The following is a 24,745-nucleotide window of genomic DNA, read 5'->3' as shown; positions in this document are numbered from 1 at the left end:
GGCAGACTTTTAAAACATAGCAGGGTTTATTAGTCAACCGAAACACGGCATTGGAAAGTCCTTAGATTAGCACAGGGAAGCGAAGAAGACAATATAGTCCATACTGGCCAATGCCCATGAGCCCTGCTGCTGTAGAAAACGCTTTGGTTTCCTTTCCCTGTGCCTATCCATTAGTCTTCGCTCCGGTAGAGCTCCCTGCATCTGCGAGCCCAGTCCTTCCCGCTCCCAAAACGTAACGAATCCATGTATGCTTCACTCAGCCAAGTGGAGATCCTCCCATGGACAGGAGACAATTATTCCCTTATCAGAGGGGTAGCCGTGTTAGTCTGAATCTGTAAAAAGCAACAGAGGGTCCTGTGGCACCTTTAAGACTAACAGAAGTATTGGGAGAATAAGCTTTCGTGGGTAAGAACCTCACTTCTTCAGATGCAAGGGATTATTCCCTTGTCTCTCTCGGGTATTCCATTGATGTAGGTTGGCCCCAGCCAGTCCTTAATGATCCATTCATATCACCCCATGACAGCTACATGACGAAACACTTCATGTCTCCTGCTCTTTATAATCATAGCAATACCAATCACAGCAGGAAACTGAAGTGTGTATTGGCATCATACAAGTATCACCAAAATTCCCACCTCTATCACACACACACACACACTGCTCACAGCCCTTGGAGAGAAAGCAAAGCACAGGAGCTGGACGTTAGTCCAGTGAACACAGTGGAGGACAAGCTGCAATCCTCACACCTTAGTCAAAAAGGAGAGGCATGTGGGTCCCTACCCATAGAGAGCGGCTGGCTAGAGGCCTGATACCTGACAGGGCATTCCTTGAGCAGACCGTGGAGGCAGGTCAAAGGCTCAGCTACCCCAGAACTGTGACATCGCAAAAGCACATTTTGGGGAATTAGGAAATCTAGTGACTCAGGTGTAATGGGAGGGGGAATTAAACTCCCCCAGTGTGTGGAGAAGGCTGGGGAATTAAACCCTAAAATTCAGGAGCAACAGCCTCTAATTCTTCTGGAAAAGGAGAATGTAAGAAACAAGAACTGGGCCAAGAAGCCTGGAAGGAAGACAGCTTCTGGCTACTGTAGATGGAGAGAGGGGAGAAGACTCTCTACAAACTCTCACTCTTGTGGACCCAGACCTGATTTTATGATCTATGACCCAGGGTATGTCTACACTATGGGATTAATCTGAATTTATATAATTCGAATTTTGGAAACAGATTGTATAAAGTCGAATGTATGTAGTGTAACACTAAGCATGTTAATTCAGCAGTGTGCGTCCATGTACCGGGGCTAGCGTCGATTTCCGGAGCGTTGCACTGTGGGTAGCTATCCCATAGCTATCCCATAGTTCCCACAGTCGCCTCCGCCCATTGGAATTCTGGGTTGAGATCCCAATGCCTGATGGGGCCAAAAACATTTTCGCGGGTGGTTCTGGGCACATCCTCCCCCCTCTCCAGGGAAGCAACGGCAGACAACCGTTTCACGCCTTTTTCCTGGGTGAACAGTGCAGACGACATACCACAGCAAGCATGGAGCCCGCTCAGCTCAAGACAGCAGTCATGAATATTGTAAACACCTCGTGCATTATCGTGCAGTTTATGCTGAACCAGAACCTGCAAAACCAGGCGGTGAGGAGTAGGCTACGGTAGCGCGGCGTCGAGAGTGATGAGGACCTGGACATGGAATTCTATTAAACCGCGGGCCCTGGTGCTTTGGAGATCATGCTGTTAATGGGGCAGGTTATAAACATGGAACGCAGATTCTGGGCCCGGGAAACAAGCACAGACTGGTGGGACCGCACAGTGTTGCAGGTGTGGGACAATTCCCAGTGGCTGCGAAACTTTCGCATGCGTAAGGGCACTTTCATGGAACTTTGTGACTTGCTTTCCCCTGCCCTGAAGTGCCAGAATACTAAAACGAGAGCAGCCCTCACAGTTGAGAAGCGAGTGGCGATAGCCCTGTGGAAGCTTGCAACGCCAGACAGCTACCGGTCAGTCGGGAATCAATGTGGAGTGGGCAAATCTACTGTGGGGGCTGCTGTGATGCAAGTAGCCAAAGCAAGCACTGAGGTGCTGCTACGAAAGGTAGTGACTCTGGGAAATGTGCAGGTCATAGTGGATGGCTTTGCTGCAATGGGATTCCCTAACTGTGGTGGGGCGATAGATGGAACCCATATCCCTATCTTGGCACCGGAGCACCAGGGTACCCAGTACATAAACCGCAAGGGGTACTTTTCAATGCTGCTGCAAGCCCTGGTGGATCACAAGGGATGTTTCACCAACATCAACGTGGGCTGGCCGGGAAGGGTTCATGACGCTCGCGTCTTCAGGAACACTACTCTGTTTAAACGGCTGCAGCAAGGGACTTACTTCCCGGACCAGAAAATAACCGTTGGGGATGTTGAAATGCCAATAGTTATTCTTGGGGACCCAGCCTACCCCTTAATGCCATGGCTAATGAAGCCATACACAGGCAGCCTGGACAGGAGTCAGGAGCTGTTCAACTACAGCCTGAGCAAGTGCAGAATGGTGGTAGAATGTGCATTTGGCCGTTTAAAAGGTTGCTGGCGATCGTTACTGACTCGCTCAGACCTCAGCCAAACCAATATCCCCATTGTTATTTCTGCTTGCTGTGTGCTCCACAATCTCTGTGACAGTAAGGGGGAGACCTTTATGGCGGGGTGGGAGGCTGAGGCAAATCGCCTGGCTGCTGATTACGCGCAGCCAGACACCAGGGCGATTAGAAGATCACACCAGGAAGCGCGGCGCATCAGAGAAGCTTTGAAAACCAGTTTCATGACTGGCCAGGCTACGGTGTGAAAGTTATGTTTGTTGAAAACCCGCCCCCTTGATTGACTCATTCCCTGTAAGCAAACCACCCTCCCCCCTTAAATCACAGCTTGCTTTTAAAGGAAATAAAGTCACTATCATTTAATAATCATGTATTCTTTAATTAATTGATTATAAACATAGGGAGAGAACCGACAAGGTAACCTGGGTGAGGTTTGAGAGGAGGATAGGAGGGAAGTAAAAGGCCACTGAAAAAATTCAATATAATGACAGCCTTTTGGTTGGCCTGTCCACTGGGGTGGACTAGGAGGGTGCACGGAGCCTCCCCCACCACGTTCTTACATGTCTGGGTGAGGAGGCTATGGAACATGGTGAGGGGGGAGGGAGGTTATACAGCGGCTGCAGCGGCACTCTGTTATCCTGCTGCCGTTCCTGAAGCTCCACCAGACACCAGAGCATGTCCGTTTGATCACGCAGCAGCCCCAGCATTGCAGCCTGCCACCTCTCATCTCGAGCGTCCCTCATGACCTCACGTTCACTGGCATCTTTCCTGTATTTAGATACCGTGTCCTTCCACTCATTCAAATGAGCTCTTTCATTGCGGGTGCATTCCATTATTTCCGAGAACATCTTGTCTCGCGTCCTCTTTTTCCGCCGCCTTATCTGAGATAGACTTCGGGACAGAGGAGGGAGGCTTGAAAAATTTGCAGCTGCTGGAGGGATGAAAAAAAGGAGAGAAGTTTTTAAAAAGATACATTTTACAGAAAAATGCTTATACTCTTTCATGGTGAACAACACTATTCACATTACATAGCACATGTGATTTCAGTACAAGGTCGCATTTTCCATCTTAATATTGAGTGCCTGTGGCTTTGGTGTTAGAGATCACAGACGCAGGTACGGGCAACAGAATTCGGCTTGCGTGTGGCCATGGTAAGCCATTGCCTTTTGGCTTGTGCGCCCTCCTTTCCCACATACCAAGCAAAGCCTGTTGACTGCTGCGGTTTTCCCGGTTAACCTTCAGCAGCAGAAAACAAACTAACCCTCCTCCCCACCCCCCCCGGCATCCAATTCTCTGGGATGATCGCTTTATCCCTCCCCCCACTGCGTGGCTGGTATCAGGGAAGATCCCTGCAGAAACCAAACTAACCCCCCGCCCCCCATGAATTATCTGGGATGATCGCTGTACCCCTCCCCCCACTGCGTGGCTGGTATCAGGGAAGATCCCTGCTAGCCAAAGGCGAAAAGCTCAGCGCCAATTCCCCTCCCCCCCCGCCGCGCTTGGCTAACTGCAGGGAAGGATTTCTTTTCAGCCACAGGCAAACAGCCCAGTAGGAACAGCCACCTCTGTCCCTTTAATTAAATTCCCGTACTTCAACCAGGTTACCATGAGCGATATCACTCTCCTGAGGATTACACAGCGAGATAAAGAACGGATGTTGCTTGAATGCCAGCAAACACTGGGACCGTACGCTGCCAGGCTTTGTCATGCAATGATACCAGATTACTTGCTACTAGCATGGTGTGGTCAAGTGTCCTACCATGGAGGACGGAATAAGTCTGCACTGCCCAGAAACCTTCTGCAAAGGCTTTTGGAGTACCTCCAGGAGAGCTTCATGGAGATGTCCCTGGAGGATTTCTGCTCCATCCCCAGACACGTTAACAGACTTTTCCAGTAGCTGTACTGGCCGCGAATGCATCCCAAGTCCTCAGGGCAAAGTAATCATTAAAAAACGCTTGCTTTTAAAACAGGTTTTATATTTTAAAAAGGTAAACTCACCTGAGGTCCCTTCCATGGGATCATGGTCTTGGGTACTGGCTTGGGAGGGTACTTCAGTCAGGCTGAGAAAAAGATCCTGTATGTTGGGGAGAACGGAGTGCTGTGTGCTCTCCTCAAGCTTGTCCTCCTCCTCCTCTTCCCCGTCCGCAGAATCCTCAGGTGTGGCTGATGAGATTACCCCCGCCTCGGAATCCACAGTCAGAGGTGGGGTAGTGGTGGCGGCCCCGCCTAGAATTGCATTCAGCTCACCGTAGAAGCGGCATGTCTGCGGCTCTGACCTGGAGCGACCATTTGCCTCCTTTGTTTTCTGATAGGCTTGTCTGAGCTCCTTGACTTTCAAGCGGCACTGCTCTGAGTCCCTATTGTGGCCTCTCTCCATCATGCCCTTGGAGATTTTTTCAAAAGTTTTGGCATTTCGTCTTTTCGAACGAAGTTCTGCTAGCACTGAATCCTCTCCCCATATAGTGATCAGATCCAGTACCTCCCGTACGGTCCATGCTGGTGCTCTTTTTCAATTATCAGCCTGCATGATTATCTGTGCTGATGAGCGCTCTGTGGTCACCTATGCTCTCCTGTGCTGGGCAAACAGGAAATGAAATTCAAATGTTCGCGGGGCTTTTCCTGTCTACCTGGCCAGTGCATCCGAGTTCAGATTGCTGTCCAGAGCGGTCACAATGGTGCACTGGGAGATAGCTCCCGGAGGCCAATACCATCGAATTGCGGCCACACTAACCCTAATTTGAAATGACAATATCGATTTTGGTGCTACTCCGCTCGTCGGGGAGGAGTACAGAAATCGATTTGAAGAGCCCTTTATTTCAAAATAAATAGCTTCGTTGTGTGGACGGGTGTAGGGTTAATTTGATTTAACGCTGCTAAATTCGAATTAAACTCATAGTGTAGACCAGGCCCTAGTCTCATGTCTTGTGGGCAATTTTATACTCGCTAGAGGTAAAATGCCATTATCACAGTATTGCTTATTAGCTTGGAACATGCGTGGAGGGGCAAGGAGGTGAACATAAAGAAATAGGTTATTAAGGGCAGGTCTACACTACAGCCGGGATTGACGCTCTGAGATCGATCCACCGGTGGTCGATTTAGCGGGTCTAATAAAGACCTGCAAAATCAACTGCAAATCACTCTCCAGTTCTCTACTCCTGACTCTACCCCTGAAGCTCTCCCGTCGACCCCCCACAGTGTACACCCTGCTGGAACTCGACCTAAGGTACATCCACTCCAGCTGTTATTCTTGTAGCTGGAGTTAAGTAGTGCAGGTTGACTGGCCGCGGTAGTGTAAACATAGCCTAAGCTTGCTACGGTTCAGGGCCTTATATTAAGTTGAGGCTTTGTGGGAGTAGTTATGCTGAAGTCTAGGATTTACCTGAGGCTTGGGCAGGGATTCGGGGTTAAAGGTCTGGGATCCCCCACAGCTCTAGATCCCTAAACCTCTCCTCCCTCCCACTGACCCACTCAGCTCACTTCCTGGGTGCCCTCCCTCCACACTCCCCTCCCCTTCGTCCCATTACTCTCAGCCATCACCACCTCCCGGCACCCTGGGAGCTTCTTGTCTTCCCTCCTAGTCTCTCACTACCTCATCCCTCCCTGCTGATTCTTAGCTCTAATCCTGCACACACCCTCCTCATGTTCTGGCACCCCAGAATTATGTACTCCCGCATTCTCCTCCCGTCCCAAAGCTCTGTTCTCCCTTCACCCATGGGGTCCTGAATGGCAACATTTTACGCTCTCCTAGCAAAAGAGGAGCTCATCTGACTCATTTGCGGGGAGGGATAGCTCAGTGGTTTGAGCATTGGCCTGCTAAACCCAGGATTGTGAGTTCAATCCGGGCGGGGGCCACTTAGGGATTTGGGGGAAAATCAGTACTTGGTCCTCCTAGTAAAGGCAGGGGGCTGGACTCAATGACCTTTCAAGGTCCCTTCCAGTTCTAGGAGATAGGACATCTCCATTAATTTATTTAATTTACTGTCACACAAGCCATGCATGAGTCATACACCTATTTACTTAATTTAGAATTCTACAGGCAGCATATTTGCCTCTTAAAATGAGGAAAAGGCATGAAAGTTACAGTTATTAATGTAGCCAATAAGGATACCTTAAATGCAATTTTAAAATGACTGACGGCACCAAAAAGGCACATGGGCAAAAATTATACTAGTGTATGGGAGATAAGGCAAAAAAGGGGGGGCAGGGAAACTTGTCAAAACTTGTATGACGAATAAAGGTATAAAGTTATTACTACTCTGGTTCTTTAGAGACCCCGCAGCTTCTAATAACCCAGGGGACAGGACTCCTTACCCAACAAGACCACCGTTTCATAGTTCTCCTGCATGACATCCCTGTAGAGGGCTCTCTCAGTGGGGTCCAGCAGAGCCCATTCCCCCTTCGAGAAATACACAGCCACCTCCTCGAAAGTCACCAACCCCTGAAAGAGAAAGAGTACAACACTCAGTACCTGCTGCCCCACTCACAACCCCACTATTCACGGAACAGCAGCGCCAAGTAAATGAAAACTCCGGGAGGCACATGTTAACAGAGTCCCACCCCACCTTGTTTAGAGCAGCCAGGAGGCATCAGAGGGTAGAAAGAGAGAACCTTTGTCTCTCCCAGCTGACAGATGGAGGCAGGGTCTTCACATTTATCACATGCCTACTAGCCAGAGCTTGATATAGGAGATGGGGCTGTCTCTGGACCCTGCTGGTGGCTCCCTGGTAGGAATACCAACACCCTTCAAATAAAATATATGAAAGAAAGGGAAGTCAATAGTAAAGAATATAAGTTAGAAGGTCAGAATTGTAGAAAATTGGTAAGGGAAGCTATCAGAAATCAATGAAAATAAGAAGGACGTTTTAAAAAGTATATTAAGTACAAAATGAATCCTAACAATGGTAGTGGTAAATTACTAGATGGAAATGGGCAGAATTATCAAAAATAATGCAGTAGAGGTAAAGTGTTCAATAAATATTTCTCTCCTGGATTTGGAGAAAAAGAGATGATGTAACTCATATCATAAGATGTTGACGCCGACAGTCTTTCCATTCCAACGGTAAGGGTACGTCTTCACTACCCGCCGTATCGGCAGGTAGCAATCGATTTATCCGGGATCGATATATCGATCCCCGAACATGCTCACCGTCGACTCCGGAACTCCACCAGAGCGAGCGGCGGTAGCGCAGTCGACGGGGGAGCCGCGGCCGTCGATCCCGCGCCATGTGGACCCCAGGTAATTCGATCCAAGATACTTCGATTTCAGCTATGGTATTCACGTAGATGAAGTTGCGTATCTTGGATCGATCCCCCCCTCTAGTGTAGACCAGCCCCAACTCACAAGGACGTTAAACAGCAGCTATTAAAGTTAGACGTGTTTAAATCAGTGGGTCCAAATAACCAGAGTTTTGAAAGACCTGGTGGAGGAGTGTGGAGGACTGTTAATGTGGATTTTAATTACGACTTGGAACACTGGGGAAATTCCATAAGACAGGAATAAAGCTAATGCTGTGCCAATATTTAAAAAGTATAAAAGAGATGACGCAGCTAATTACAAGAGTGTTAGTCAGAAATCGATACTGGGCAAGAGAATGGAGCAGCCGATACTGGATTTCATTAATAAAGAATTAAAGGGGGGTAATATCATTAGTACCCGTTAACAAAAGTGTAGACACAATAGATCCTATCAAACTAATTGGATATCCTTATTGGATGAGATCAAAAGTTTGGTTGCAGCTAATAGTAATATACCTAGACTTCTGTAAGGTATATGAGTTGGTTCAGCACAATATTTTGACTAGAAAGATACAAAACACACACGGCATACATTAAATAGATTAAAAACTGTGATTGTAAATGGGGAACCATGGTCGAGTGGATTTCTTTCTAGGGGGTTCCCACAAGGATTGGTTCTTGGCTCTGTGCTATTTAACATTCTTATCAATGACCTAGAAGAGAATACAAGATCATCACTTATAAAGTTTGCAGTTTCCACAAAGATTGGGAGTGGTGGTAACTAATGAAGTGTCAGTAGATTCAGGTTCCAGCACTGGGAGTCTGGGAAGTTTTCTCAGCCCTGCCTGGAGGGTTATTTCCTGTTCCACAAAGAGGGGAAGTTCCATTCCCAACTCCTGTGCCTTGAAATTAGGCCCTATCTGACATTACACCCCATATTCAGCATAGTGGTAAGATTATAATATGATTAGGACATAATTATGATGCATTTTGTGCAAGATGTGTCATGTGCGGTATCATTGGAAAAGTTATGATTTGCTGAATAGGATTATCCTATTTGTGTGCATAGATCATGTTTGTATCTGAAGTTATGGACATTGACTATGTATCTGTATTTCAAATAAAAAGAAGAACAGGAGGACTTGTGGCACCTTAGAGACTAACAAATTTATTAGAGCATAAGCTTTCGTGGACTACAGCCCACTTCTTCGGATGCATATAGAATGGAACATATATTGAGGAGATATATATACACACATACAGAGAGCATAAACAGGTGGGAGTTGTCTTACCACCTCTGAGAGGCCAATTAATTAAGAGAAAAAAAACTTTTGAAGTGATAATCAAGCTAGCCCAGTACAGACAGACAGTTAGATAATAAGTGTGAGAATACTTACAAGGGGAGATAGATTCAATGTTTGTAATGGCTCAGCCATTCCCAGTCCTTATTCAAACCGGAGTTGATTGTGTCTAGTTTGCATATCAATTCTAGCTCAGCAGTTTCTCGTTGGAGTCTGTTTTTGAAGTTTTTCTGTTGTAATATAGCCACCCGCAGGTCTGTCACTGAATGACCAGACAGGTTAAAGTGTTCTCCCACTGGTTTTTGAGTATTTTGATTCCTGATGTCAGATTTGTGTCCATTAATTCTTTTGCGTAGAGACTGTCCGGTTTGGCCAATGTACATGGCAGAGGGGCATTGCTGGCACATGATGGCATATATCACATTGGTAGATGTGCAGGTGAACGAGCCCCTGATGGGCTGCACGAAAGCTTATGCTCTAATAAATTTGTTAGTCTCTAAGGTGCCACAAGTCCTCCTGTTCTTCTTTTTGCGGATACAGACTAACACGGCTGCTACTCTGAAACCTTGTATTTCAAATGTGCTTACTCTGGGTAACACCCACAACTAGCCTTTCAGGTACAACAATGAAGAAGCCAGACAATGCTGATGGTTCATCAACAAAGACAATGGACCGTGGAAGAGCTTACCCTTCCTGTGAATGTTTCAGCTACTATGACTCAGCAGGGCATGCTAGGGCATGTGACCAGACCACATGACACTGAACTGCATTTTGGTACCTGTATTTTTCCACTAACAGGAATGGAAACGGAGTTTGGAACAAAGGGTTCCCGCCATCTGGAAAAGCTACATGAGGTGGGGTGTGACATCTTCTCTTGGCCTCATTCCCCACACAAGAGAACTCCTGGAAGCACTTGAGGAACAAAGACTGAACTGGGGGAAGTGTTGGTCCCAGGATAAAGGGATTTCCAGCTTGTGTATGGAAACTTGGCGGACTGCTTCAATCATCAGTCAGGGTGAGAAATTGCTAATTCAAATTCTATCCATCTAGTACAGGGGCAGGCAAACTTTTTGGCCTGAGGACCGCATCGGGTTTTGGAAATTGTATGGAGGACCGGTTCGGGGACGGGGGAGTGGCCCAGCCCCCACTCCCTATCTGCCCCCTCCCACTTCTCACCCCTGACAGCCCATCCCCAGGACTCCTGTCTCATCCAACACCCCCTGTTCCCTGATGGTCCCTTGGGACCCCTGCCCTATCCACCCCCCTGCTCCCTGTTCCATGACTGCTCCCAGAACCCCCACCACAGACTGCCCCTGCCACCCCAGCCAACCCCCCTTCCTTCCTGACAGCCCCCCCCCGACACCTACCCCCATTCAACCCTCCCTATTCCCCACCTTCTGACCGCCCTGACCCCTATCCACATCCCCGCCCCCGACCAACACCCTGAACTCCCCTGCCCTCTTTCCAACCCCCCCCCCGCTCCCTGCCTCCTTACCGCAGTGCCTGGAGCACCGGTGGCTGGTGGTGCAACAGCCACACACTGTGCAGCATAGAGCACCGGGTCAGGACGGACCCTGCAGCTGCACTTCCGCAGGAGATCGCAGCCCCGCCACCCCGAGCATTGCGCTGGCAGAGGGGCGAGCTGAGGCTGCGGGGGAGGGGGAACAGGAGGAAAGGGTCTGGGGGCTAGCCTCCCGGGCCAGGAGCTCAGAGGCCGGGCAGGAGAATCCTGCGAGCCGGATGTGGACCGTAGGCCATGGGCCATAGTTTGCCCACCTCTGATCTAGTATGTTAGGCTTAGTTCGAGTTTTTGGTTATTTGCTAAGTAATCTGCTTTGATCTATTTGCTATCACTTATCGCTGGGAAATTGGCTGATGTCTTCTATCTGTCCCTGAGTGGCTTAGGTAAAACACTCAGGTATCTTAGTTGAGTGTATGGCACCACCTGCTCTCATGTTGGGTGATAACAAGGCCTGGAGAGGCTGGCTGAATCTCCAGCAAAGCAGTGTGAGAAGGGCCTGCCCAGCTTGAGGGTTAGAGGGCACAGCAATTCCCAGAAGCCCCCCAGACTGCACCCAAGAGTGACAACCCATCACACCCTAGATTACACAAGTCTCAGCATGTTTGTCACATCCTGTCCCCTCCCTTTCTCCACCCTACATAGTTCCTGCCTCCCACCACCTCGAGCAGCTCCCACCCTCCTATGCATTTACTGCTCCTCTTCCTCCAAGCAGAACCCATCACCAGCTCTCTGATAATCCCTTACCTGAGCCAGCTCCATTGAAGCCATTTCCTTCCCGCTGGGAGGAGGGGATGATCTGCAGCGAAATGTGGATGTTATTCTGTAGCCTGCCAGGGCGAGAAGGGCAATGTGAGAGCATTCAGATGGGGTTTCTGTCCATTTCACAAGCCAATTCCCCATGGATTTTTCCCTGCTAATGGACATTCTAGGTTCTGCCACACTGCGAAGCACAGTGGCCTTATTCCAGTACAGGCCTAGCCCCCTCCCACCAGGGTGTAACCCTCTGACACATGGTGACACCCTCCCAGTAACAGAGTCTTTCTGTTACACTTATAAAGTTTGCAGATGATACCAAGCTGGGAGGGGTTGCAAGTGCTTTGAAGGATAGAATTAAAATGATCTGGACAAACTGGAGAAATGGTCTGAAATATATAGGATGAAATTCAATAAGGACAAATCCAAAGTACTTCACTTAGGAAGGAACAATCAGTTGTACACATACAAAGTGGGAAATGACTGCCTAGGAAGGAGTACTGCGGAAAGAGATCTGGGGGTCACAGTGGATCACAAGCTAAATATGAGTCATAGAATCATAGAATCATAGAAGTCATCAGTGTTACAGTGTTGCAAAAAAAGCAAGTATCATTCTGGGATGTATTAGCAGGAGTATTGTAAGCAAGACACGAGAAGTAATTCTTCCTCTCTACTCCACGCTGATTAGGCCTCAACTGGAGCAGTGTGTCCAGTTCTGGGCGCCGCATTTCAGGAAAGATGTGGACAAATTGGAGAAAGTCCAGAGAAGAGCAACAAAAATGATTAAAGGTCTAGAAAACATGACCTATGAGGGAAGATTGAAAAAATTGCATTTGTTTAGTCTGGAGAAGAGAAGACTGAGAAAGGACATGATCACAGTTTTCAAATACATAAATGGTTGTTACAAGGAGGAGGGAGAAAAATTGTTCTTCTTAACCTCTGAGGCTAGGACAAGAAGCAATGGGCTTAAATTGCAGAAAGAGAGGTTTAGGTGGGACATTAGGAAAAAAATCCTCTCTCTCAGAGTGGTTAAGCACTTGAATAAATTGACTAGGGAGGTTGTGGAATCTCCATCACTGGGGATTTTTAAGAGCAGGCTGGACAAACACCTGTCAGGGATGGTCTAGATAATACTTACTCCTGCCTTGAGTGCAGGGGACTGGACTAGATGACCTCTCGAGGTCTCTTCCAGTTCTATGATTCTATGAACCAAAGGCCAGAGAAGAGCAGAATCAAAGGAGTCACTTTGGGGGATTCTCCCTCTCATTGTCCCCAAGGCAGCTGTCTCAGGTTTACAAAGTTGTTTGATGCTCCAGCCTTTATACAGTCTCTCCTGGGAGTGCCCCTTTCATGGGCTGGGCCTAGTTTTAGCTTTTGGCAAGCGTGACCCCTGGGGGCTCTGAGACTGGGCCTTCTTGCCTTAGCACACCTTGTTTCTTTCTGCGGCTCCCCAGTGAGTCCAAATGAGTAGGGCCTGGTCTACGCTATGAGTTTAATTCGAATTTAGCAGCGTTAAATCGAATTAACCCTGCACCCGTCCACACAACGAAGCCATTTATTTCAAAATAAAAGGCTCTTAAAAAGATTTCTGTACTCCTCCCCGACGAGCGGAATAGCGCCGAAATCAATATTGCCATTTCGAATTAGGGTTAGTGTGGCCACAATTCGATGGTATTGACCTCCGGGAGCTATCCCACAGTGCACCATTGTGACCGCTCTGGACAGCAATCTGAACTCGGATGCACTGGCCAGGTAGACAGGAAAAGCCCCGCGAACATTTGAATTTCATTTCCTGTTTGCCCAGCACAGGAGAGCATAGGTGACCACAGAGAGCTCATCAGCACAGATAATCATGCAGGCTGATAATTGAAAAAGAGCACCAGCATGGACCGTACGGGAGGTACTGGATCTGATCGCTATATGGGGAGAGGATTCAGTGCTAGCAGAACTTCGTTCGAAAAGACGAAATGCCAAAACTTTTGAAAAAATCTCCAAGGGCATGATGGAGAGAGGCCACAATAGGGACTCAGAGCAGTGCCGCGTGAAAGTCAAGGAGCTCAGACAAGCCTATCAGAAAACAAAGGAGGCAAACAGTCGCTCCGGGTCAGAGCCGCAGACATGCCACTTCTACCCTGAGCTGCATGCAATTCTAGGCGGGGCCGCCACCACTACCCCACCTTTGACCGTGGATTCCGAGGCGGGGGTAATCTCATCAGCCACACCTGAGGATTCTGCAGACGGGGAAGAGGAGGAGGAGGAGGAGGAGGAGCTTGCGGAGAGCACACAGCACTCCGTTCTCCCCAACGGGCAGGATCTTTTTCTCAGCCTGACTGAAGTACCTTCCCAAGCCAGTACCCAAGACCATGACCCAATAGAAGGGACCTCAGGTGAGTTTACCTTTTTAAAATATAAAACCTGTTTTAAAAGCAAGCGTTTTTTAATGATTACTTTGCCCTGAGGACTTGGGATGCATTCGCGGCCAGTACAGCTACTGGAAAAGTCTGTTAACGTGTCTGGAGACGGAGCGGAAATCCTCCAAGGACATCTCCATGAAGCTCTCCTGGAGATACTCCAAAAGCCTTGCCACAAGGTTTCTGGGCAGTGCAGCCTTATTCCGTTCTCCATGGTAGGACACTTGACCATGCCATGCTAGTAGCAAGTAATCTGGTATCATTGCATGACAAAGCCTGGCAGCGTACGGTCCCGATGTTTGCTGGCATTCAAGCAACATCCGTTCTTTATCTCGCTGTGTAATCCTCAGGAGAGTGATATTGCTTATGGTAATGTGGTTGAAATACGGGAATTTAATTAAGGGGACAGAGGTGGCCGTTCCTACTGGGCTGTTTGCCTGTGGCTGAAAAGAAATCCTTCCCTGCAGTTAGCCAAGCGCGGGGGGGGGGGGGGGCAAATTGGCGCTGAGCTTTCTGCGTTTGGCTAGCAGGGACCTTCCCTGATACCAGCCACGCGGTGGGGGGAGGGGTACAGCGATCATCCCAGATAATTCATGGTGGGTGGAGGGGGCGGGGGGTTAGTTTGGTTTCTGCAGGGATCTTCCCTGATACCAGCCACACAGTGGGGGGAGGGATAAAGCGATCATCCCAGATAATTGGATGGGGGGGGTTAGTTTGTTTTCTGCTGCTGAAGGTTAACAGGAAAACCGCAGCACTCAACGGGCTTTGCTTGGTATGTGGGAAAGGAGGGCGCAGAAGCCGAAAGACAACGGCTTACCATGGCCGCATGCAAGCCAAATTCTGTTGCCCGGACCTGCGTCTGTGATCTCTAATATGAAAGCCACAGGCACTCAATATTAAGATGGAAAACGCGACCTTGAACTGAAATCACATGTGCTATGTAATGTGAATAGTGTTGTTCACCGTGAAAGAGTATAAGCATTGTTCTGTAAAATGTATCTTTTTAAAAACTTCTCTCCTTTTTTCCATCCCTCCAGCAGCTGCAAATTTTTCAAGCCTCCCTCCTTCGTCCCGAAGGCTATCTCAGATAAGGTGGTGGAGAAAGAGGAAGCGAGACGAGATGCTCTCGGAAATAATGGAATGTACCCCCAATGAAAGAGCTCATTTGAATGAGTGTCAGGACACGGTATCTAAGTACAGGAAAGATGCCAGTAAACGTGAGGTCATGAGGGACGCTAGAGATGAGAGGTGGCAGGATGCAATGCTGGGGCTGCTGCGTGATCAAACGGACATGCTCCGGCATCTGGTGGAGCTTCAGGAACGGCAGAAGGATAACAGAGTGCCGCTGCAGCCACTGTATAACCTCCCTTCCCCCTCACCATGTTCCATATCCTCCTCACCCAGACCTGTAAGGACGCGCGGGGGGGGAGGCTCCGTGCACCCTCCCACTCCACCCCACCCCAGTGGACAGACCAAGCAAAAGGCTGTCATTATATTGAATTTTTTCAGTGGCCTTTTACTTCCCTCCTATCCTCCTCCCAAACCCCACCCAGGCTAGCTTGTCGGTTCTCTCCCTATGTTTATAATCAATTAATAAAGAATACATGATTTTTAAATGGTAGTGACTTTATTTCCTTTAAAAGCAAGCTGTGATTTAAGAGGGGAGGGTGGTTTGCTTACAGGGAATGAGTCAATCAAGGGGGCGGGTTTTCAACAAACAGAACTTTCACACGGTAGGCTGGCCAGTCACAAAACTGGCTTTCAAAGCTTCTCTGATGCGCAGCGCTTCCTGGTGTGATCTTCTAATCGCCCTGGTGTCTGGCTACATGTAATCAGCAGCCAGGCGATTTGCCTCAGCCTCCCACCCCGCCATAGAGGTCTCCCCCCTACTTTCACAGAGATTGTGGAGCACACAGCAAGAAGCAATAACAATGGGGACATTGGTTTGGCTGAGGTCTGACAAGTCAGTAAGGAGCACCAGCGATCTTTTAAATGGCCAAATGCACATTCTACCACCATTCTGCACTTGCTCAGCCTGTAGTTGAACAGCTCCTGACTCCTGTCCAGGCTGCCTGTGTATGGCTTCATGAGCCATGGCATTAAGGGGTAGGCTGGGTCCCCAAGAGTAACTATTGGCATTTCAACATCCCCAACGGTTATTTTCTGGTCCGGGAAGTAAGTCCCTTGCTGCAGCCGTTTAAACAGAGTAGTGTTCCTGAAGACGCGAGCGTCATGAACCCTTCCCGGCCAGCCCACGTTGATGTTGGTGAAACATCCCTTGTGATCCACCAGTGCTTGCAGCAGCATTGAAAAGTACCCCTTGCAGTTTATGTACTGGGTACCCTGGTGCTCCGGTGCCAAGATAGTGATATGGGTTCCATCTATCGCCCCACCACAGTTAGGGAATCCCATTGCCGCAAAGCCATCCACTATGACCTGCACATTTCCCAGAGTCACTATCTTTCGTAGCAGCAGCTCAGCGATTGCTTTGGCTACTTGCATCACAGCAGCCCCCACAGTAGATTTGCCCACTCCAAATTGATTCCCGACTGACCGGTAGCTGTCTGGCGTTGCAAGCTTCCACAGGGCTATCGCCACTCGCTTCTCAACTGTGAGGGCAGCTCTCATCTTGGGAATCTGGGGCTTCAGGGCAGGGGACAGCATGTCACAAAGTTCCATGAAAGTGCCCTTACGCATGCGAAAGTTTCACAGCCACTGGGAATCGTCCCACACCCGCAACACTATGCGGTCCCACCAGTCTGTGCTTGTTTCCCGGGCCCAGAATCGGCGTTCCACAGCTATAACCTGCCCCATTAACAGCATGATCTCCAAAGCACCGGGGCCCGTGGTTTGATAGAATTCCATGTCCATGTCCTCATCATTCTCACCGCCGCGCTGCCGTAGCCTACTCCTCACCTCCTGGTTTTGCAGGTTCTGGTTCAACATAAACTGCACGATAACGCGCGAGGTGTTTACAATGTTCAGGACTGCTGTTTTGAGCTGAGTGGGCTCCATGCTTGCCGTGGTATGGCGTCTGCACTGTTCACCCAGGAAAAAGGCGCGAAACGTTTGTCTGCCGTTGCTTTCCTAGAGAGAGGGGGAGGATGTACCCAGAACCACCAGCAACAATGTTTTTGGCCCCATCAGGCATTGGGATCTCAACCCAGAATTCCAATGGGCGGAGGAGACTGCGGGAACTATGGGATAGCTATGGGATAGTTACCCACAGTGCAACGCTCCAGAAATTGACACTAGCCCTGGTACATGGACGCACACCGCCGAATTAATGTGCTTAGTGTGGCCACATACATTCGACTTTATACAATCTGTTTCCAAAATTCGAATTCTGTAAATTCAGATTAATCCCATAGTGCAGACATACCCGAGTAGATACTTCTGATAGAGACTGTGAACATAAGAACGGCCCACTGGGTTAGACCAATGGTCCATCTAGCTCAGTGGCCAATGCCAGTAATCATCAAGTGATCCATCCCATCACCCATTCCCAGCTTCTGGCAAACAGAGGCTAGAGACACCATCCCTGCCCATCCTGCCTGTGACACTGGCAGATGAGGTTTTAGCTCTTGCCAAAGCTCCCAAGTCTTAACTGAACAGCGACAAACGCATAGATGGAATCAGTCTGGCTCACCTGTGTTAGTATTGTTAAAACAGGTATTAGAATTATAACAATGTGTTTAGTGAGTTGCTGCCAGGGTTAATATCTGACTAGTTGCATTGTGAGCCTCTGTGGCTATGTAAATCACCAGACAGGAGAGAGACTTTATCTATGTGAAGTGCCGATTGGCAACAGAATGAATTACACCCTGCCTGGCAGGAAAGGTCCATCAACACCAGAGAGACTATTATGGGATGTTAAAGAATACACAAGACTGTTGTTGTGCTCTTGACTTCCCATTAGCTGTGTTTGCAGCTCAGAGCACATGGTAGGAAGGGGATAAAAAACCTCATACGGAAGGAACTGATTAGCTGTACGCTGCTTGGACTCTGGGGGGAAAGGTTTTTAGGCATAAGCAAGAGATCCCCAGCTGCTTAGCATGCATTAGTCCTAAAGAATATGTAGAGCTTGCTCATTATAGAAGCTTCTATTACCTTTTGAAATTTAAGAGTGTAACTCGTTTGCACCTGCTTTAACTTTGTAAACAACTCTCATTTCCTTTTAAATAAATCTCAATACAGGTTATGAAAGGACTGGCTACAAGTGTTGTCTTTGTTGTGAGAGCTAAGATTCAATTGACCTCAGGAAGTGACTGATCCTTTGGGACTGGGAGTAACCTGAACATTGCTGTGATTCGTGGTGTAAGGCAGTGGTTCTCAACCAAGGGTTTGGGGCCCCTTTAGGGGCCACAAGCAGTTATCAGGTGGGCTGCCAGGCAAGGCCAGCATTAGACTTGCTGAGGCCCAGGGCAGAAAGCAGAAGTCCCAGCGCACGGGGATGAAGTCCAGGGCCCTGAGCCCCACCACCAGGAGCTGAAGCCAAAGCCTAAGCAATGTAGCTTTGTGGGGGCCCTGTGGCATGGAGCCACAGGCAGTTGCCCTGCTTGTTACCCCCTAACGCCAGCCCTGGCTTTTGTATGCAGAAAACCAGTTATTGTGGCCCACATGGCTGTGAAGTTTTTATAGCATGTTGGGGGGGGCCCTCAAAAAGAAAAAGGTTGAGAGCCCCTGAAGTAAGGGACCATCTGTCACAAAGGTGAGCTCACCTGTGTGGTGAGATATATGGGATGACCCAAGGGGACTGTCGGTGATTCCATGTTAATGCTGTTACAGTGCCTGAAGCGTTTACACTGGATATTTGGTTGGTGAAATCTACATATAGACCTCACAACCAATTTGGGGTTTGTTCCCTGCTTTTTACCAGTCTGCCTGAGGCTGGTGCTCATGCCCTCGAGTCACTGAAGACAGCGTTACAGAGACTTACGGGCACAACGCCACCAGCAACAAATTGCACCAATGCAGAGCAGGCTTTACAGTGACACAGTGTGGGCCAAATGGTCCATGGACTCAGTCAAGCCCCAGTTCTCCGCCAGTGCATGTCAGCATCCCGGCAACCTTCAAGGGCTGTCAAGACTGCCACTTCTTCAGTGATGATGGATCCCCAGCATAGTATCACCCGCGCCGCATGACCCGCCTTGACTCCTGAGACAGGTGAGTGACAGAGGGTGCACAACGGATCCGGGGGGCGGGTAGGGAAAGGGATAACAAAACACACCTTCTGGGGTCACCCCTCAGGAAGTTAAAATTACAGACATTGGGGTGGCAGTAAAGGGGAGGGGAGGGGAGGGATTGGGAGCAGGAGGGAGCAGCACCTTCAAAGGCAATGCTGCCAGTGGGTCTCCCCACCACATCAGGCATGGGGCTGATAGGGGGCCATTTCCTGGGCCTGGGTGCCTGTGAAGGACTATATAAACCACAAACTGGCACAGAAGGGGTTAAACTGCTGCTTTAGTCTGGACTGGCCCAGCCCCTCCACACCTGCAAACCATGCCAGGACTGGAGCAGGAGTTAACAGGAGAGACTTACTTGACACAGACGGGGGCAACCCTGGGAAGGGAACAGTCTGTGGAGCATCTCCAGCCCCAAACAGAGGGCTGGCAGCATTCGGGGCTCTCGCCTTCACTGAGGGAGGCCCAGCAGTTTGGCACCAGGTTGATGGGCTGGATGGCCTCTCACTGGGGGCTGCCAGCAGCCTGGCACATGGAGTAGTACGGGGTGACCTGCGGAGCAGGAAGCGGGGCAGCGTCCCAGACAGCACACCGAGAAGGGAAATGGAGAGGGGACGAGGGGCACTGCAGTGAATTCAGCCTTGCTCCCTCCCAAACTATCAATGGAAAACCATCGGGGCACCACCAGACAACTGAAACTGGGGTGGGGGGAGCTGAAGGTAACACAAATTTAATCATCTGAAATCGAAAATATGAATAGTTTAAAGGTACATGTCACCCATGTATGTTGTGGAGGGGCAGGCCAGAGTGTATGGGGGCGGGAGGGCTATTTGGAGGAGAGGCAGACTGGATAGAGCTACGGCATGGCTGGACCAGGGGCAGGAGGCCCAGCTGTAAGTAGTAGTGAGGGGCCCATCTCAGGCTACATCACCAAGGTGGCATGCACCATACCATATGCTGCTGCTGCCTGTAATACGTGTGTGCAGCAGCCTAGGACCGCAGACAGCTACTGGCTCCTACAGCGCTAAGAGAGGGCTGGATGGGATGGACAAGAAGGGGAGGTTGAACAGGAAATGGTGGCAGGAGGAGGAGGTGGAGAAGGAGAGAGACGTTTGAAAGCATAACTGGTCCCATTCCACCGTAACAAAAAGTACAGGAGAAGGGAGCAGCACTTCAGAATCACCCAGCAACTACGTGGAGAGAGCACTGGATAGGGACTATTCCTGGCTCTGCCACGGGCCTGCTGTGTGACCTTGGGTAAGTCATTGCACTTCTCTGTGCCTCCGATTGCAAACTTGTGTGAGACCCGCAACTGCCTATAGGGCTGCTAACTCCTCCAGCCAACATCGCTCTGTGCAAAAACCTAGGAAATTCACTTCCAAAAAATGATAATTCGGGATTTAAGGTTGCCCGGAGTTGTCTGGTGCCCCTCCAGAAGAGAGATCAGCAAAACTCAAACTTGTAATAATCGGGAAATGCAGAGATAAGGTACACACCAATGTAATCCTAATTCTGACCCATGTGAGCAATGACCCTTTCTTTACTCCTACAACACACCTATGTGCACTCAGCCATTTGAGCTAGTGCCTATCACTAAAGTACTAGGGAAAACGACAACCAGGGCACACAATAAAGCACTTTATCTTTGTTAAGGTGGAATTTGGTTTTAGGTGAGCTGCGCTGTACACAAGCTACCAACACCTGATCTACACTCAGACACTGGGCCTGCTCCCCAGAAACAGCCACACACTTGGTCAACTGAACACCTCTTCACCCCTTTTTACAACTCTTTCATCCTTACTCACAGAAGTTCCAGCTAACGTTCTACATTCACTTACCCATCGTTAAGCACACAGACTGCTCTCGCATCCCATCTCACTGCTGACCATTCCCATGGCAAACAGTCCCCTCTCTCCTTGTGACAACATGCACAGCTCAGTGCAGAAATGATCCAGACTGGAAGCTTAAGGTACACATGCACCTCTTTCCTTTCATCGCACACATGGGGGACTCAGACCCAGATCTTCTCATATCACAATCACACCTCCACCAAGTTGCTCTAACTAATGCCTCTACCTTTCAGTGCAGCTACACCTAACACAGAGAGTGCAGCTGGAGTGCTGGCAGATAACGCCCAGTGGCTGTTGCCAGCTCCAGGGGGCAGAGTTAAGGTTGCATTGGCGTGCACATTAGCTCTCCATTTCCTAGTTTTTGGAGGTTTGAATTTTGCTGAACTTGACACTCTGGGAGGGCCCAACATACTGCTGGGCAACCTTACCTCTGCATTAATGAAGGTGTCAGGGACTAGATGAATGTTCAGTAAATGTGCAGAAAGTGATGGCTCCCCATCCCTACCTGCCATTCACACAGGCAGCAAAGCCCTGGGCAAGGCAACTTTCAGAAGCAAAGAGAAGGGGATAGAGCTAGAGTTTCTCTGCCAGTCAGGAAAGGGTAGCAGCAAGGGAAGACTGGAAACGGATAGTTGGAGGCGTGAAGAGGTTTGGGGTATGGTGGGGGGCAGAAGCAGCTGGGACTGGGCAGAATTAAGGTCCCGAGAGAGAAAGTGGCGGGGGGCGGAGGGATTTTAGGATTTTTATATCACTGGTTCTCAGACTTTTGTACTGGTGACCCCCTTTCACACAGTAAGCTTCTGAGTGCGACCCCCCCCCCCTTATAAATGAAAAACACTTTTTTATATATTTAACACCATTATCAATGCTGGAGGCAAAGCGGGGTTTGGGGTGGAGGCTGACAGCTCAGGACCCCCATGTAATAACCTCACAACCCCCTGAGGGGTCCCGACCCCCAGTTTGAGAACCCCTGTTTTATATCCATCTTTAACAGTTGTGGGAAAAATGGGTCACAAACTCCGCATTTGGTAACAGGAGAGACAAACCCCCAGACGCGCGGGGGGGGGGGGGGGGGAGTTTCTGTGGCTATGAAATGAGGGGAGGAGGAGGGGGAGGGGCAGTGTGAAGGGATTTTATGTGACTGTCCAACACACACAGACAGTGACGGTTCCCCTCCTCCCATTCACACGGCCGCAGGGAGCCCGGGGGGGGCAGTTTGGAAGGGGAAGGTCCCTGGAGCAGGGAAGGGGGCAGCAGTGGGGGATGGGCAGGTGCAACACACAGAGACACACTCACACTTTTCTCCACCGGGGGTTTCCCGCCTCCCCCCCATCGCTACGGAGGCCGCACCGGGACCCCAGGGGGGGGGTCTCGGACCCAGGCAGGGCACCCCGCTGGGCTCGGCTCTTACCGGCTCCCCCCAGAGCAGCCGGGAAGTGACGCGCCCCGCGAGGAGAGGGGGAAGGAGATACGTGGCGGTTGCGGCCGTTAGGGCCGTTGGAACGCACCGTGCGCGGGGGGCCTGGGAGGCAGTGCTGCCCCGCCATTGGGGGCGGGGTTCTCCACAGCCCCGCCCCTTATCCCCCCCCCCCCCGCTCCGGGCCCCGCCCCGCTCCAGCCGCGGACAATAGCAGCCGCGGACAGTGCTAGCGAGGAAAGGCGCGGAGGGGGGCAGCGGCTTCGGCAGGTGAACTGCGCATGCTCAGTCGCACATTCTCACGCCCCACGTGCTGTTCCCAGGGGGTGGATCAGAGCAGGGGGATAGGCAGGGTCTGAGCGGGGGCGGAAATTGACTGGGGGGGGGGGGATCAAGCAGCTGGAGGCGGGGGGATAAATCAGGGAGGGGGGGGCAGCCCCGGTGCAAGTAGAATTTATTTCTTACCGCTGCGCATGGGGGACTCCTGGGTGGGACACAAAGGGGGAGCATATGGACCCCCCCCCACGTGACTCCGCCCTGCCCCTAGCTCCTCCCTCCCCTCTCCCTGCTCCATTGGGACGGGGGCTCTGTCCCCCCGCCGCGCCGGATACAGATTTCTGACCCGCAGCGGCAAACGGAGCCGAACGTGGGCCCGCAGCACCACCTGGGCGGCTGTACCAGCCTCCCCCCAGCCCTGTACAGACTAGGGTGCCCAGATGGCCTGATTTTATAGGGACAGTCCCAATATCTGGGGCTTTTTTTTATATGGGCTCCTATTACCGCCCCATCCCCTGTCCCGATTTTTCAAACTTGTTGTCTGGTCACCCTAGTACAGACCCCCAAAGAGGAGGCTCCGCTGCGCGGAGGGGCTGGAGGCGGTACTGTCGCTCCGGAGGAGCTGCTGGCATGTGGGCCCGCCCGGCAGCCCCACCTTCTGCTCCCGTGTCTTTCCGGTCCAGCGTACCAGCAATAAATATCTTCAGGCTACGGTGTACCTGACCTTATCTGCACCCCTGGGTTAAGCCCAGGGGTGAGGCGCTGGGAGTTGGTGGAAAACCCCCGCACAGGGAGGGGTAGAAGTGGTAAGAGTTACCCTGAGGGGCTGAGCCACCTGCCGAGGTTGCAAAAATAGGATTGGGGGGCTTTTTTATTTCCCCCCTTCCAGGACAGTACCTCTCAGCACAGGCTTCCCCAGGGCTGGATTCTCAACCTGGCACAGAACATCCCAGTGCCTAGAAACTGCAGCTCCTCTCTGTCTGCTTTAATGTACGGAGGTGCTGCAGGAGACCGGCTTCAGCGAAAGATTTTACACACACCCCTACAAGTGATGTCACACATTTTGAGTGTTTAAAAAAAATCCCTTCTCAGTGTATCTGACTGCATAAAGTCTCCTAGCGGTTCACAAGTTTGTCTTATCTGCTGTTGGGATGCCCTGGTTTGCAAAGTAAAACTATTTCCCCATGTTTATTTCCCCCCCCACACACTGTTCCTCACACCTTCTTGTCAACTGCTGGAAATGGGCCATTTTGATTACCACTACAGAAAGTTTTTTTTCTCTCCTGTTGGTAATAGCTCACCTTAACTGATCACACTATCACTCTCGTTATAGTGTGTAGGGTAACACCCATTGTTTCATGTTCTCTGTGTATATATATATCTTCCTGCTGTATTTTCCATTGCATGCATGCGATGAAGTGGGTTTTAGCCCACGAAAGCTTATGCTCAAATAAATTTGTTAGTCTCTAAGGTGCCACAAGTACTCCTGTTCTTTTTACTCTCTTCCTTGTAATCCATTTTAAACATCGTTTTCCTCCTTTGAAAATGTTATTTTTTATTACTCTTACCACTTCATCGTCACTGTGCAGACGCAGGTCACTGTGCTATTTAATTTATATTTTAATAGCAAATGCTCATCAAAAATATTGATAAGTAAATAGCTGCTAGTAAGGCTGCCAAGCGATTTAAAAAATGAATAGCGATTCGTTGTGAGATTTAAAAACTTAATTGTGATTAATCTCAGTTTTAATCACACTGGTAAACAATATTAGAATATCGTTTATTTCAATATTTTGCAGGGTTTCTATATTTTCAAATATAGGCTCAGAGCGTGGGGCCTGGGGCTCCAGCCCCCCTTGAATCATGGTGCTTCAGCCCCCACACCTCCCAGCCGCCTCTGAACTGTGAGTTGGGGCTTCTCTCACACACACACAAGCTGGGGCTTCAGGCCCCCCCCCCTCCATCACCAACGTCATCCCGCACAGGTATGCGATTAATGCGTTAGAAAAATGAATGCGTTAATTTTGTTTCGAGTTAATCGCAGGCATTAACTGTGATGAATTGACAGCCCTAGTTGCTGGTAGTTTTAGCAATGACATCTGTGTTCCTAGCATAGCACTTGCGATGGTTTTTTACTGTGATTTTTAATTTGGAATTTTTAACTCTATCTTTGTCTTCTGATTTTTAGAGCAGAAGTTTATTCTGTTGGATCATGCATA

The 24,745-nt window shown here is 49.8% G+C and overlaps 1 protein-coding gene across 1 annotated transcript in view; it reads right to left on the bottom strand.

Moving 5' to 3' along the window:
* LOC112060954 (zinc finger protein 391-like) overlaps positions 1-22,517 on the bottom strand; it is a 36,070-nt gene extending 13,553 nt beyond the window's left edge. Inside the window, exons 1-3 of the mRNA XM_065569943.1 lie at positions 22,245-22,517; positions 11,381-11,463; positions 6,890-7,016 (exon numbers count right to left, since the gene is read on the bottom strand). Coding sequence (XP_065426015.1) covers positions 6,890-7,016; positions 11,381-11,463; positions 22,245-22,380 — 346 coding nt within the window. The 5' untranslated portion in view covers positions 22,381-22,517. The remainder of the gene's footprint in view (positions 1-6,889; positions 7,017-11,380; positions 11,464-22,244) is intronic.
* Between the last annotated feature and the right edge of the window lie 2,228 nt (positions 22,518-24,745).

The sequence above is a fragment of the Chrysemys picta genome, chromosome 16, assembly GCF_011386835.1.
Source record: "Chrysemys picta bellii isolate R12L10 chromosome 16, ASM1138683v2, whole genome shotgun sequence".
Lineage (NCBI taxonomy): Eukaryota > Metazoa > Chordata > Testudines > Emydidae > Chrysemys > Chrysemys picta.
This window is presented reverse-complemented; position numbering and strand designations above follow the sequence as displayed.